This window comes from Anomaloglossus baeobatrachus, chromosome 3, assembly GCF_048569485.1.
Source record: "Anomaloglossus baeobatrachus isolate aAnoBae1 chromosome 3, aAnoBae1.hap1, whole genome shotgun sequence".
NCBI lineage: Eukaryota > Metazoa > Chordata > Amphibia > Anura > Aromobatidae > Anomaloglossus > Anomaloglossus baeobatrachus.
Genome location: NC_134355.1, coordinates 38321908 through 38336396, shown reverse-complemented (window position 1 = coordinate 38336396; position 14489 = coordinate 38321908). Strand labels below are relative to the sequence as shown.

Below are 14489 nucleotides of genomic sequence, written 5' to 3'. Positions count from 1 at the left end.
CCCTCGTGGGCAGGGACCTCTCTCCTCTTGTATCCTCATCCATCCCTTGTAGACTGTGAGCCCTCGTGGGCAGGGTCCTCTCTCCTCCTGTGCCTGTCTGTGCCTTGTATTGTTTATGATTATTGTACTTGTTCCTATTATGTACACCCCTTTCACATGTAGAGCGCCATGGAATAAATGGTGCTATAATAATAATGATATTATTATTATTATTATTATTATTATTAATAATAGTCTCCTGGCTAGAATTAAACAAGACCGCTGTAACCAGTCAGTGGTCATCTGACGGCAAACCCACCATCTCCTCCCCATGCCAGAAGAGGAAGTCAGGAGACCGATGGGGAACACCGCCAACAGTATGGAGGAGTAGCGAGGGATTAGTAGGTGACAATTTTCATCTCATGGGCTCTTTTTTTAAAGTTTGTATAAATCATGGACCCCCCCCTTTAACCACTAGTTAGAACAATATTCTGCAATTGGTGCACATAGATAAAAGTAAATGAGCCTATTATTCCAATAAAAAATAAAAGCAGCAATAATACATTACATCCTTATCTCTGCAACGAAAACGGAAAGTCTACACACCCCTTTTGTCTATGTTTTAATGTCTATTTTGTATTTTGTCTCCGCAGCCTGATGGCCTCGCGCTCCTACAAATGAGCCGCGCTTTGTGTTCCGCTGATCAAACCAGTGTAGCAGTGCATTTGGCATATGTACAAGGCTATATTCACAGAAGCATGTGCCTGTTTACACAAAAGACGCTTCAAAGCTACGAAAATCCCTCTTGTTTGGTTACACTAATTTCCCTTGAATGAAGTTTTGTACGCAAGCCAAAACAATAGTAGTTATCCAGCCCTCCAGAGCTCCATCCCGCGTGGATTCCAGAAATAATTGAAAACTTCATAGGTAGTCCGGGAAGCCTCACTGCCTTTTTTTTTTTAATATCACTTTAGGATTTTTTCATGTGTGATTAAGGGCAGAATACGGAGTCCATTGTAGCAATTCCATGGTATTTTGATACCTTTGGGCAGTGAATAGATTATCGATGATCAAATATATACATTTGTCTGATCACATATAATGCTCCTACGTTATTATGGACAATAGCTGTTGGTCGAGCAAGCTTGTTGGGTCACAGTTTTCCTTGATCACTCGGCCACTATAAACATGCACACTCCACTCGACTGTGCAACATCTGTGCCGATTTCGGCTGTTAAGCGGGCTTTACACAAAGCAACATCGCTAGCGATGTCGCTGGTGAAAGCACCCTCCCCCGTCGGTTGTGCGTCATGGGCAAATCACTGCCCATGGTGCACAACATCGCTAGGACCCGTCACATATATTTACCTGCCTAGCGACGTCGCTGTGGCCGGCAAACCGCCTCCTTTTTAAGGGGGCGGTTCGTTCAGCGTCACAGCGGCATCACTAAGCGGCCACCCAATAGAAGCGGAGGGGCGGAGATGAGCGGGTCGAACATCCCACCCACCTCCTTTCTTCCTTCCTCATTGCGAGCGGCCACAGGTACAGTGATGTTCCTTGTTCCTGCGGTTGCACACATAGCGATGTGTGCTGCCGCAGGAACCACGAACAACCTGCGTCCTACAACTATAATCTGGAAAGGAACGACCGGTCAACGATCAACAATTAAGTCATTTTGATCATTAACGGTCATTCCTGCATTTCACACGCAACGACGTCGCTAACGAGGCCGGATGTGCGTCACGAATTCCGTGACCCCCAACGACATCTCGTTAGCGATGTTGTTGCGTATAAAGCCCGCTTTAGGATTTGTTGCGCCTTTGTTGTGGGTGATGTTTCATAGCATCAGTATTATTTTATTGCTGGGACTTGTTGTGGCTCTAGCCCGTCCATAAGCTATCAGGTTAATCCTGTTGGTTTGGGTTTCATCCTGCTATCAGTGCTAGGTGGAACTGCTCACTATATAAACCCCTGAGAGCCAGTTCGCATTGCCAGTCAATGTTTTTGCTTCCTGGCTCTACCTGTATTTGATTCTGATTTATCCTGTTCCCTGACCTTGGCTAGTTTATTGACATTTCTCCTGCTTGACCATTTTGTTCCTGACGTTACTGTGATGCTAGTCATTACTTATGGGTAGTACAAATGGTAGGGTAGTCAGGAAAGCAGGGTTTGGAAACAGGAGGACACAGGGAGTACACAGAGACATAGTCAGGTCACAATCCAAGGGTCAGAATTCTGGGAAAGCACTTAAAGAATTCAGGAATTAAACTCAGACGTAGTCAGGTAACGGTCCGTGGTCAAAAGCTGGAAGGTCACGACAGGAATAGTGAGTGGGCACAGAGGAGTCAAACAACAGTCCAGGATCAGGAAACCAAGATCAGAACACAGGCAGGAACTCAGACCAACAGCACAACAGCAGAACCAGAATATATGACTGGCAAGATTCTGTGGGAGCATGCACAGTAAAGAAGCAGAGCAATTACCCAGAAGATGGAACACCTGAGCAATCAGCACCTCCCAGAACCAGCATGGAAGCCAGCACTGTCAATCAACCTGCCAGCTCAGTAGCCCAGGAAAACACAGCAGAGCATCTCCTAATGTGCAAGATGCTCTGCACAGAGGAATTGTGACAGTTGCCTTCTGGATCTGACTTTGCTACCTGACTATCCTTTCTGCCATCATGCACTAGTGAAAAGCCAATGAGTCCATGACCCAGCCCAGAGACCCCTGTGTCCAGATCCCTCTACAGAGGTTAAAGGTTGAAGTACTTGGGTTCTGGGAAACAGAGCAGCTAGAGCAAAGCCTTTTTGTGGTAGTCATTTTGGAGCTGCTAGGTGACCCTGAAGATTGCCATTGTGACAAGCTAAGAATGCATGTGCTCTCATTAGGGAGAAGAAAAGATCTGAGACATGTTGAAGTCCAACAGCTCCATTCTTTTTACCATCCATATCTATCATTGCTGGAAAGTTGGGTCACCTACCTACACATTTGCAAAGATAGTCAGTCAACATTTAATATTGTTGGTCATCTTTAGCGCGGCATTGAACAAGTTAGACTTTGTGAAATATTTGGATCTTCAAGGGATCTTGCATATGCCCACCCCCATCTTTCCAAATGGTGGAACTGAATGCTTTTATTAAAGGTTTGTTTTCCAAAATACACATTAAACTGTCAATGTGTGATCAATAGATGAGCCGTTTCAAAAGATGCCCTTCAATGAGAAGTACGAAGGAGTTGTGGCCCTCTCAGTAGTACTTAGCTCTATCTGATTGGATGGGGAAGGGCTTCAGTACCAAAAACAGCCATGTGTTTAGATAACCCAATGTTTCGGGATAAACATTAAAGAGACCACAGCACTGCAGAAAAGACCGTGGCTCCTTCATTTTTTGGGTCAGCGCTGGTTTTTGATGGGTCAGACCCCGTTCAATTCCACATGAATGGTCTACAGTAAGGATGAGCCATCGATATACTGTATAATTCCGGAAAACAAAGAAAAATCTTATTTGGAGTTGAAGTTTGTTTTATAGTTAGGTTGACATTAGTCTTGAGCGAGTAGTTAATTATTCGTACTCGCTATGCTGTTAGCGAGTACTGTCCACTACTTGCATATTCGTTACGAAAAGCGGGCGCAATGTAAGTCAATGGGAATTCTCACTAAGTAGCAAGTAGCTCAAAAGCCGCACTATTCACTACTCGCACGAAAAGTACGGCTTTCGGGTTACTCACTACTTAGCGAGTATTTCCCATTGACTTACATTGTGCCTGCTACTTGTAACGAATATGCAAGTAGTGGACAGTACTCACTAACAGCATAGCGAGTATGAATAGTCAATTACTCGCTCAACATTAGTTGGGATACTACATATTGGAAGAAGACTTAGATGGGCAAAGGTGACTAATAACCAATTCTCATGGTCGTCCCATAGTCACTACACATACTGATAAATTTTATATAAAGCTTTATCCACTTGCTTGTCTTGTCTACTTTACCTTTGCTGTATATGGACTTATTATAGTGACTTCTGGTGGCTGAACTCCCACCGGTCTTGATGGTCTTGTTGTGACTTCCACCCAGTCACTGTTGTTTTTTCCACCATTAAAAGTCATAGCCACAATTCTGTATTCATAGGTTGTCCATGGATTAATGTCACTTCCTTGATCTACATAAAGCATTTGGTGGTTCCCCGGTACGGTCACTATCGTTTCCACATATTTGGTGCTTTTGAGCCGTCTCTCAATACTGAATCTCTCTATTAAACCATTTGGTTGGAGCGGAGATCTCCATTTAATCGTGACAGATGTGGGGCTATCAGAATGGAGATCGGGTGGTTGAACATCACTTGGTGCATCTGGAAGGGTCTTTATGACCAGTGACTTCTTCGACTGTGAACACCCGACCAGGGTGCATCCTTCCAGCAGATACTGGTAAACTGTGTACGGCGTTAAACCATGGAAGCTATGACTTGTTCTGTTTCCCGGCACTGTTGCTTCTAGGCTTCCATTTCTGTAAATGTTGAAATGGGTTATTATTCCATTGGGTTTTGTTGGGTGTTCCCAGGTAATATTTATCCATCTTGATTCCATATGGGAAAGTCGAGGTGGGTCGATGGATCCTGGCTCTGTAAAGATACACACAGATTACACATTTCATTTGTTATAGTTTATCATTTTTGAATCACGGTAACAATTCCCCAAAAATATTTTTCATTGTCCTTATTACCAGCAGTACCATGCCTAACCACATGAGGAAACAATCAGGAGATAGAGTTCAAAGAACCTTGGTGCAGTCATGAGGAGTAGACAATTCTGAAGGACCTCCTGATGGATGACCCTTGGCCACCAGCAGAGTAAATTGCAAATGGTACCATTCAAACTTTGAAAAATGTGCCTCTGGTAGGTAATGACGGAAAATATAAAAAAATTCCACTCAAAGCCCTATGTAATTGCAGAGGACAAAGATAGTGGTATATTTTTTAGCCCTATTGTTGAAAAAAGGGGGCGAAAGGAAAGTTAGACATTACATTATTGGTGAGTGGAATTTATTAATTTTTTTTTTTTTTAATTTTTCAATAAATTTCTAATGAAATAAAAGAAAAAACACTAAACCACAGGGGCAGACTGACTGGGAATTCGGTAAGTGCCCGATGATCCATGGTCAGAATGGTTGAAACACTTCTTAGTCAGTTATAGGTCTTTTTTCCAGACTTATGAAAATGGCTGTATTATCACACCATGATGGATGGATCCATAATAGGGCGCCCATGAGGGTGCATGTGACATCAACGTACCTCAATCTTTTGGTTTCGTACTAAGATATAAAGGTTTTTTTATTTTATGGTTTACATGCAGATCAGACAGAAAACATGGATTACGGCATGGTCCATCAGATGTTGAAATATGGAGCTATCCCGACTTTCTAGTAGAGATTTTCTCCAACATACGGTACGCAACAGAGAACACAATGAAAAAAGCTTGTGCAGGACCATCAGAGACCACAAGAGATGAGTTGTTTGTAAATGCATATTACTACCTCAAATTATTACGGGTCCGTTATTTTAGAGGGACCCATATTTTGAACAGTTTGCACCTACTGATCGAAGGTTCTATCCATTCTCTATTGGATACTTCTTTCACACTTTTTACATATGGTCTTAATCCTGAAAGTTTATCACCTGTGCAAAACTAAGGTAATCGTGAAGACATGTAAAGAGGATGGATATTGCACCTCTCATTTATTATATGCTGTGAATTTCCTAAGTACCCATTAATGTTTTATGCTCCTTTATACAAATAATAAACATATTATATATACATACATATATTGTACAAGTATTATTAAGATTTCTCCCGTGCATCCCCCATACTCTGGAACGCTCTACCTCAGCACATCAGACTCTCCACTACCGTGGAAAGCTTCAAGAGGAACCTCAAGACCCACCTCTTCCAACAAGCCTACAACCTACAATAGCCCTCAGCCCAGTAGACCACTGCGCAACCAGCTCTGTCCTCACCTATTGTACCATCATCCATTCCCTGTAGACTGTGAGCCATCGCGGGCAGGGTCCTCTCTCCTCCTATACCAGTCTGTCTTGTACTGTTAATGATTGTTGTACGTATACCCTCTTTCACTTGTAAAGCGCCATGGAATAAATGGCGCTATAAATAATAATAATAATACAAGTAAAGTTGTCATGATATATGGAAAAACTATATGGTTCCTTGTGCATAGTTTGTGGACCGTTGTGTAAGACTCATCAAGGAGAGGACTGTGATTAACTGTAGAGTTGTCATCTGCCAGGGCGTAAGTGGTACTAGGAACCTAGAATAATGGTTGGGTTTCAGGACGGGAGTGAGAGGAGGATTGATTGGTGGTCATCTGCGGCTAAGATTGTCTATTAAGCATTTATGTCTAACCAGTGATGGTCGGGACTGCGACGGACTTTGTGTATTCACCTAGCTCGATCCTTCAAAAGGTCTAGGTGAAGGTCTGTTTGGCTGTAGAAGTGAAGTTGCTTGGAAAAGACCAAAGTGATTAATTGGGAGTTTTCTGGTCAAAGTTCTTTTTGGATGGAGATGTAAGAGAGACTGTTAGATATGTCGGTTTCTCACATCCAACTTTCATGCTCTGAGTATGGACTGCGATGTCCAGACTGACCGCAGGCTTCTTGACTCGAAACTCAACAGCCTCATACTGTATATGAGGCTGTTGATTTTGGAACTGAAGACTCGAAATTGAGGTCTTTGCTTGAACCGTGAATGTTTGATGCTGTTGGTTAAATTGCCTACTTATCCAGGACCTCAAGGGCTCTTTTTTCAATGACTTCATCTCTAAGGCCATACAAGACCAACTCTAGGTTTCCAAGTCTGAGCTGACCAGCTTTATATATTCTTATGAGTTCTGGTGAGGAGATCCGCGACCTAACCAGACATCGCAGATTCTACTCGGATTTGTGAAACTGGCCGCAACTAAGAGCTACTGCCAGCTCGAAACGCGTCAGCGATGCTTTTAATGTGAATAAAACCTACGAAAAATATCGCTATGGTGTGAACAGTCCTCTTCAGCTCATATTCTTGTTGGATGCCGGACACTTGGGAGTAAAGGCCCCATCACACACAACGAGATCTCTAACGAGATCGATGCTGAGTCACAGTTTCTGTGACACAGCAACGATCTCACCAGCAATCTCATTATGTGTGACACCTACCACTGATCAGGCCCCTGCTGTGAGATCGCTAGTCATTGTCGAATGGTCCGGACCAATTTCTTCAAAGGAGATGTCCTGCTGGGCAGGACGCATCACTGTATTTGACGCCTACTAACGACCTCCTTAGGCTAGGTTCACATTTCCGTTAAAATGTATCAATCACAATCCGCAGCTATGGTAAACAACGGCATCCGTTTAGCGGATTCCGTTGGGTCCCATAGACTTGTATTAGAGGCGGATTGCGACTGATGACCTTGCGTTGCATCCGCTGCGCCGCGGTCAGTCGTTTTTTGACTGACCGCCGGGCAGGAGCAACGAAGAATGTAACGTTTTTCTGGCCGTCAAAATTAACGCGCTGCGCAGGAATCCGTTGCCATCCGTCAAACTTGTAATGGATGTCTGTGGTGTTGGATTCCGTTGTAATCCGTCTTACAATGGAATCCAGCGCTGGATTACGTCATGCTCTACTGAGCATGCCCAGCATGTTTGGCACACCCACTGGGCTGTCCCAAACACAAATGGATCATGACTGATCCGTCAAAAAAACGGACGCATAGCGGATGTAACGGACGCGACGGATCAGTTTTTTCACAGGATTCCTGTGAAAGGAATCCTGTGAAAAACACATCCGTTGCGTCAGTTGACATCTAAAAAACAACTGATCCGTTGCTGAAGGACCTGACGGATTTAAAACAACGGAAATGTGAACCTAGCCTAACACGGTCCCAACGGCCGCCGAGGTCATTATACAAGTCGCTGATCGTTACTGCGTCGTTGGTAAGGTCTGACTGTGTGACATCTCACCACGACCTCCCAGCGACTTACCAGGGATCCTTATCAGGATGTATCGTTGTCGGGATCGCTGGTAAGTCGTTAAATGTGACGGGGGCTTAAGCCCATACAGAACCAACTGCAGGTTTCCAAGACTGAGCTGCTCAATCCTATATATGCTTATGAGGGTGCTGAGTTTGGTTGAGGAGATACATGACCTAACCAGATTTCATGGCTTCTGCAGGTTTACAACTCTGAGCTCCTCAGCCTTATATATTCTTACGAGGCTGTTGAGTTTGGGTGAGGAGATCCATGACCTAACCAGGCATCATGGCTTCTACTTGGATATGTGTCAAACTGGCCTTAGAGATAAAGTCCTTGAGACCAGAGAAACCTAGGATCATTGGCCAACCTAAAGAGTATAATACTAAGCGAAGCCTACCTACTGACGTGGATTCAGACGTTAAGCAGTCATAAGACGATAATCATCCAACATATGAACGGTTTACGTTCCCCAAATAATAACATCCTAACCGTCTGCTATAAAGCTCGCAAACATAGGCATATATTTTAATTTTATGATACTTCCCCGTTGATACATTGTATCGGCAGCGGCTCCATTGTTGCTATTTGGGATTCTAATCCACGTTCGGCCATTTATCTACTCCCTGTTAATATTGTAGGTGATTTTTTATTGTGACTGTGACAGAAGCTGCCGATTTAGCTCTTTTACCCACTGATAAATAAACAATGCACAGATCTGACCTTTGGGTTAACAGGTTTTTATGCCTCTTCCACTCAGCACTCTAACAGATTCAATTACCATAAAGGTTCAAGAGCTCGGATGAATACTGAAAAAGAGCAACCATATGCCTACCTAGGTGTTGTGCAATAGCAAATACTCTCTGGGGGCCCCCCGGAGAGATGGCTTAATTGTAAATAATTCCGCCATGCGACACAATCAAGTCACCTTGAATGCAAGAGCCTCAAGTCTGCGGAGGGAAAGTGTTATTTAAGCTTTACTGGGCTGCGTTAAATTCTGCAATTTGAAGGGCTGTTAAGTTTTTCAATTGAAATTTCATTTAAAATGCAGGTGCCTTTTATTATATCGAAGCTTTACTGCTCTCTAGGTACAAGCAAGAACACGGTGCAATAACACCAGTCTGCCTCAATCACTGATCAGCGGAACAGCTGTAATTCGAGGACATTTAGCATTCTTATAAACCACATCCTGATAAGTCAAAATTGCTACGGCAGATCAGGGAAATAGTATCGCTTTCATTTTTATTTTTTTTTATTTTTTTTTGCCCGGAGCAAGTTTTGACATTTATGTGAATATTTTTTTTTTTTTTATTATTTTTTTTTATTATTTTTTTTTTTTCGCTCCGTTTGTGTGTCTGAGAGCAATAGATTTTATTATATATCTTAAAAAAAATAGATATACTTGTATTTGGTAATTGTTTTTTTTTTTAAGCTTTAAATGTCAAGGGGTTTAGAATGTAACAAAAGGTGTCAAATGTGGAATTTGGGAATGATTATTATATATAGCGCAGATATAATACAGAATGGGGGCCACGCGCTTCGAGGAAAGGTTTTCTTATGGCTTTTGGTCAGAGTCTGACCTTCCTCGGGGACCGTGGCAGGATGACGGGCAGTGATGATGATTTAACCCCTGAGAAGTAGCTAAAGAAAAGCAGAAAACTGGATATTTCTATAATTTATTGAATAAATTGAGTGAGAGGTGAGAACCCCTCACCTATCCCTCGTGGATGCAGCTCCTCTCAAGGCAGGAAGGTCTTAAAGGGAACCTGTCAGCAGCTTTTTACATATGAAAGTAGTGGTATGGCTGTATAGAGACTTCCCCTCCAATAAAAATGACACCTTTTTTATAGAGATCCGATGTGCCAGTCATGAGAAATCTAGTGTAGAAGTTGTATGCAAATCAGAATGAAAGTGCATTGGGGGCGTGTCCATGTGCTTACACGGCTTCTTATAAGTGCACTTCCAGCCTGATTTGCATAAAACGTCTACGCTAGTTTTCTCATGACTGGCACATTGGATCTCTACGATAAAGGTGCAATTTTTATTGGAGGAGAAGTGCCTATGCAGCCATACTTCTAATTCTATATGTAAAAATATTCTGTCGGGTTCCCTTAACCCCATTACGACAGCTTTACGGAGATAAACGACGGCAGAATAGGGCACTTATTCTGATCCGCCGTTTATAAACAGCTGCAAGAAAAAAGTGAATAGCGCCTCGCAGTGTTGGAATATCTCCGAGGTTTCAGCTACCGGGAGTAGCTGAGACCCTGGAGATCATGATTCCGGCCATTTTTTCCGGTCCCCGATCACATGATCATCAGTATACATCGTATAACGATAGTCACGTTACAGTAAATGGCGTCGCTGGTAAAAAATGATTTATCTCCCACTTGCCATGATTAAACATGTGAGATAAATCTCCTCCCCCGGTCCCCTCTGGTCCCTCTGCATCGCCAAAGTGCCTCCTCAACCCCGAACCCCTTGTCCATAATCCAAGATGGCGGCGCTCACGATCAGCGCGCCGGCCGCATTCATCCTCCTCCTCTGATTTCTGTCGCATGTGCCATGACACATGCGACAGAAAACTCCTCCCCAGGTCCAGCTAGGTAACCTCCTATAACTCCCCCGGTGTTCCCCGGTGTCCCTTGTACAGCGTTGATCCCTCTCGATCCTTCCTCCTCCTTCACAATAGTAGCTGACCGCATGCGCAGACATCGCTGTCAGCCAGCTTCCTCCATTCAATGACGCTGAGCTTGCTGCACTCACACTACTGCTGTGGACCCGTTGAGAGTGGGTGCACCCACATTCCTCACACGGAGGGTCTGCACTTCCAGAAAATGGGGGATACGTTCCCTGAGCATACCCCCATATTTTGGAGGGTCCAGAACCGAAAATCCAAAATGGATTACGACGGACTGGATTTTTTTTTCTTAACAATAAATTGGTGAAAGAGGGAATGTGTTGTAGAGTGTTTTTTCAAATAATATTTTTTTTTGTCGTCTATTTTTTTTAAATTGCTAACAGTTAGTGATGTCAGGTAGCTGATAGATGCCGTGACATCACTAACTGTTGGGCTTGATGCCAGGTGACATTACGCAACTGGTATCAACCCCATATATTACCCCGTTTGCCACCACACCAGGGCAATGGCATGAGTTAGAAAAAAATATTAGATAAATCATTAGATAAAATTAGTTTATATCCATTAGATCTGGTGAAATGGATCACCTATTGTCATGTGTAAAAAATAGAAATATAGAAATAAAAAAAAATCTAAAATCACAAAAGAAAAATAAAACAAAAGCAAAAGGGAAAAAAATAAATTTGAATTAGATTCTGTTTTTAATCATTAAACAAACTCAAGGAGAATGATATCTATCAACCCTTTAATATGCCTTGTTACTGACCTGACAAATAAAAGAATAGCGCCCCCCGATGGACAAAAATGCAATGGGTTTTAGCTGTACTATATAGTATAAATATTGGGAACGTGTCAGCTTCCCCACTCCCCACAAACCACCACGGTGTCTTTATTGAACCCTTTATATACTTCCTAACAAGCCCCTTTTAGTCTTTTGTTCTCTGCTAATTAGTGATCTAAAACTAGTCATAAAATTGATTTACTGGAGAATCAAAAATCTATTAGCCACAAAAAAAAAGCTTGTTAGGATAGACATAAAGGGTTCAATAAAGACCTGGTGATGGTTTGGGGGCCCTGGGGAAGTAACAGATTCCCTTTATTGGTATAACTACGGTATTCAAAGATCAAAAATTGCACATTTTTTTAATTTTTTTTTACAAATTTCTGATATTGGTGAAATATACACAAAACAATCGATCTAAATCTACTACTAAAATAGTATAATGTTTTACGGAAAAAAATCATTAGGATGAGTTGAAACATTCCGGATATTATTACCCCATGAAGTGACACTTATCAAATGTGAAAAATTGGGTTTGGTCATAACACCACCACACCTTGGCGTAAAATCAGTGCTCGATAGTGCAACATAGTTCTCAAATACCTTTTTAAAGGATATTGTAGTGGCAGAGACCCTGATTCCAATGATGTATCACTTAGTTTACAGGGTGCAGCAGTTGTGATACAATCCCAATTTTCTCTGCTGCAGATCTAGCAGAGCTGTGCATAAACCTGTAGTCCTGTAGTGATAAGCTCCTTCTGATAAAACACTTTTTGAAACAGCAATAAACAGCCTAGTAAGTGACACATTGCTGGGATCAGGCTCTCAGCACCTACATCATGTTATTTTCAGATTACAAAACAAAAACCTGCTGACAGATTCTCTTTAATTTAGATATAGTAAGGATTTGTAGTCAGACTATATTGAGAGTTTTTTCCCCACCTCCAATTATCCATCTTAGTGAAATGAGGTTAGTAGGATTAAATTCACTACATAATGCTGAAGGGGTTCTTCTGTATGAAGCCGGCATCAAACCGTTTCATTCACCAAAGTGCCTATTTTTATTTTTTTTTTTAAAAGGATACCCCTGTAGAAATAAATGGGGCCTCATTTTGAGAATTGCCTCACAGTAAGATCGTTCTGGTTGCCTATAGGCACTGTAGAAGTAACTGGGGCCTCATTTATGACTGTTGCCTCACAGAAAGGTCGTTCTGGGTGCCTATAGCCACCACAGAAGTAACTGGGGCCTCATTTATGACTGTTGCCTCACAGAAAGGTCGTTCTGGGTGCCTATAGCCACCACAGAAGTAACTGAGGCATCATTTATGAGCATTGCCTTCCAGTAAAATTGTTCTGGTTAGCTATAGCCACTGCACAAGTAACTGGGGCCTCATTTATGAAGATTGCCTCACAGTAAGATCGTTCTGGTTGCCTTTAGCCACCGCAGAAGTAACTGGGACCTCTTATATGAGAATTGCCTCACAGTAAGATCATTCTAATTGCCTATAGAAACTGTAGAAGTAACTGTGGCCTCATTTATGAGTATTGCCTCACAGTAAGATTGTTCTAGTTGCCTATAGCCACTACAGAATTAACTGGGGCCTCATTTATGAAGATTGCTTCAGAGTAAGATCATTCTGATTGCTTGTAGCAACCAAAGTGCAGCTTTTAGCATTGAAGCTGCTAAGGTAAAGTGAAAGCTGAGTTCTGATTGGTTGCTATGGACAAGTAGACCCTTATTAAGCATAACCAATAATCTTTTCACTATATAATGCTGAATGCGTCCTTCTGTCTGAAGCCGAGATTGTCGATGCTAAGTTTTATGTTCATGTTGTAGTTGAATTCTTCAATAAAATGGTGCTGGAGTCAGCGCATGCGCATACCGTGAACTACGGCACCATTTTATTGAAGACACTGAATCGGGAAATATCACTAGTCACCAGTTTGGTTCCAATGATATTTGTAGAGACTGTGTCTTAAAGAAAATGGCGGTGGAGCTCTCAGTATGCGCACTCGCTGACTCCGGCACCATTTCATTGAATTATTCAACTACAACATGAACATAGCACCTCACACGCGCTGGCCATAGGGATAATGGCGGTTTCTGCTTATCAAGATTTATGTAAAGGTGAGGAAAACCAGCCAGGGAATGAATAGCTAAAGAAGAAGGATGCACTAGGTTCACATTGTAGTTGAATTCTACAATAAAATGATGCCGGAGTCAGCGCATGTGCATACTGTGAATTCCGGTGCCATTTTATTGAAGACACTGTCTCTGTGAATAACACCAGTCACCAGTTTCGTTCAGATGAAGTTTGCAGAGACTTTGTCTTCAATAAAATGGCACTGGAGATCATGGAATGTGCATGCACTGGCTCCAGTGATAATTTATTGAATGATTCAACTACAACGTGCACATAGCACTGCGCATGCGCCGGGCATAGGGATAATGGCATCAACTGCTACGGGAATTTTAAATAAAGGGGAGGAAGAGATAAAGATGAAGGATGCACTAGGTTCACATTGTAGTTGAATTCTACAATAAAAAGATGCCAGAGTCAGCGCATGTGCATACTGCAAACTCCGATGCCATTTTATTGAAGACACTGTCTTTGTGAATATCACTAGTCACCCATTTGGTTTAGATGATATTCGTAGAGATAGTGTCTTCAATAAAATGGTGCCGGAGATCACGGTATGCACATCCGCTGACTCTGGAGTTATTTTATTGAAGACACTGTCTCTGTGACTATCACTAGTCAAAAGTTTGGGTCAAATGATATTCATAGAGGCTGTGTCTTCAATAAAATGGTGCCGGAGATCACGGTATGCGCATGCGCTGACTCAGGCATCATTTTATTGAAGATACTGTCTTTGTGACTATCACCAGTTTGAAGTTTGGTTCAGATGATATTTGTAGAGAAAGTGTCTTTAATAAAATGGAGCCGGAGATCACCGTATGTGTATGTGTGACGCCCTGGCAAAACCAGGTAGTCACAGAAAGAGTTAATCCTCCTTGGCAGCTACACAATCCCCACACAGATGTACACCAGCGAATCAGGCCCTACTC

General features: G+C 42.4%; 1 protein-coding gene across 1 annotated transcript in view; it reads right to left on the bottom strand.

The window, feature by feature from the left end:
* USH2A (usherin) overlaps positions 1-14489 on the bottom strand; it is a 1098211-nt gene that overhangs the window by 412187 nt on the left and 671535 nt on the right. Inside the window, exon 40 of the mRNA XM_075339131.1 lies at positions 3970-4598. Coding sequence (XP_075195246.1) covers positions 3970-4598 — 629 coding nt within the window. The remainder of the gene's footprint in view (positions 1-3969; positions 4599-14489) is intronic.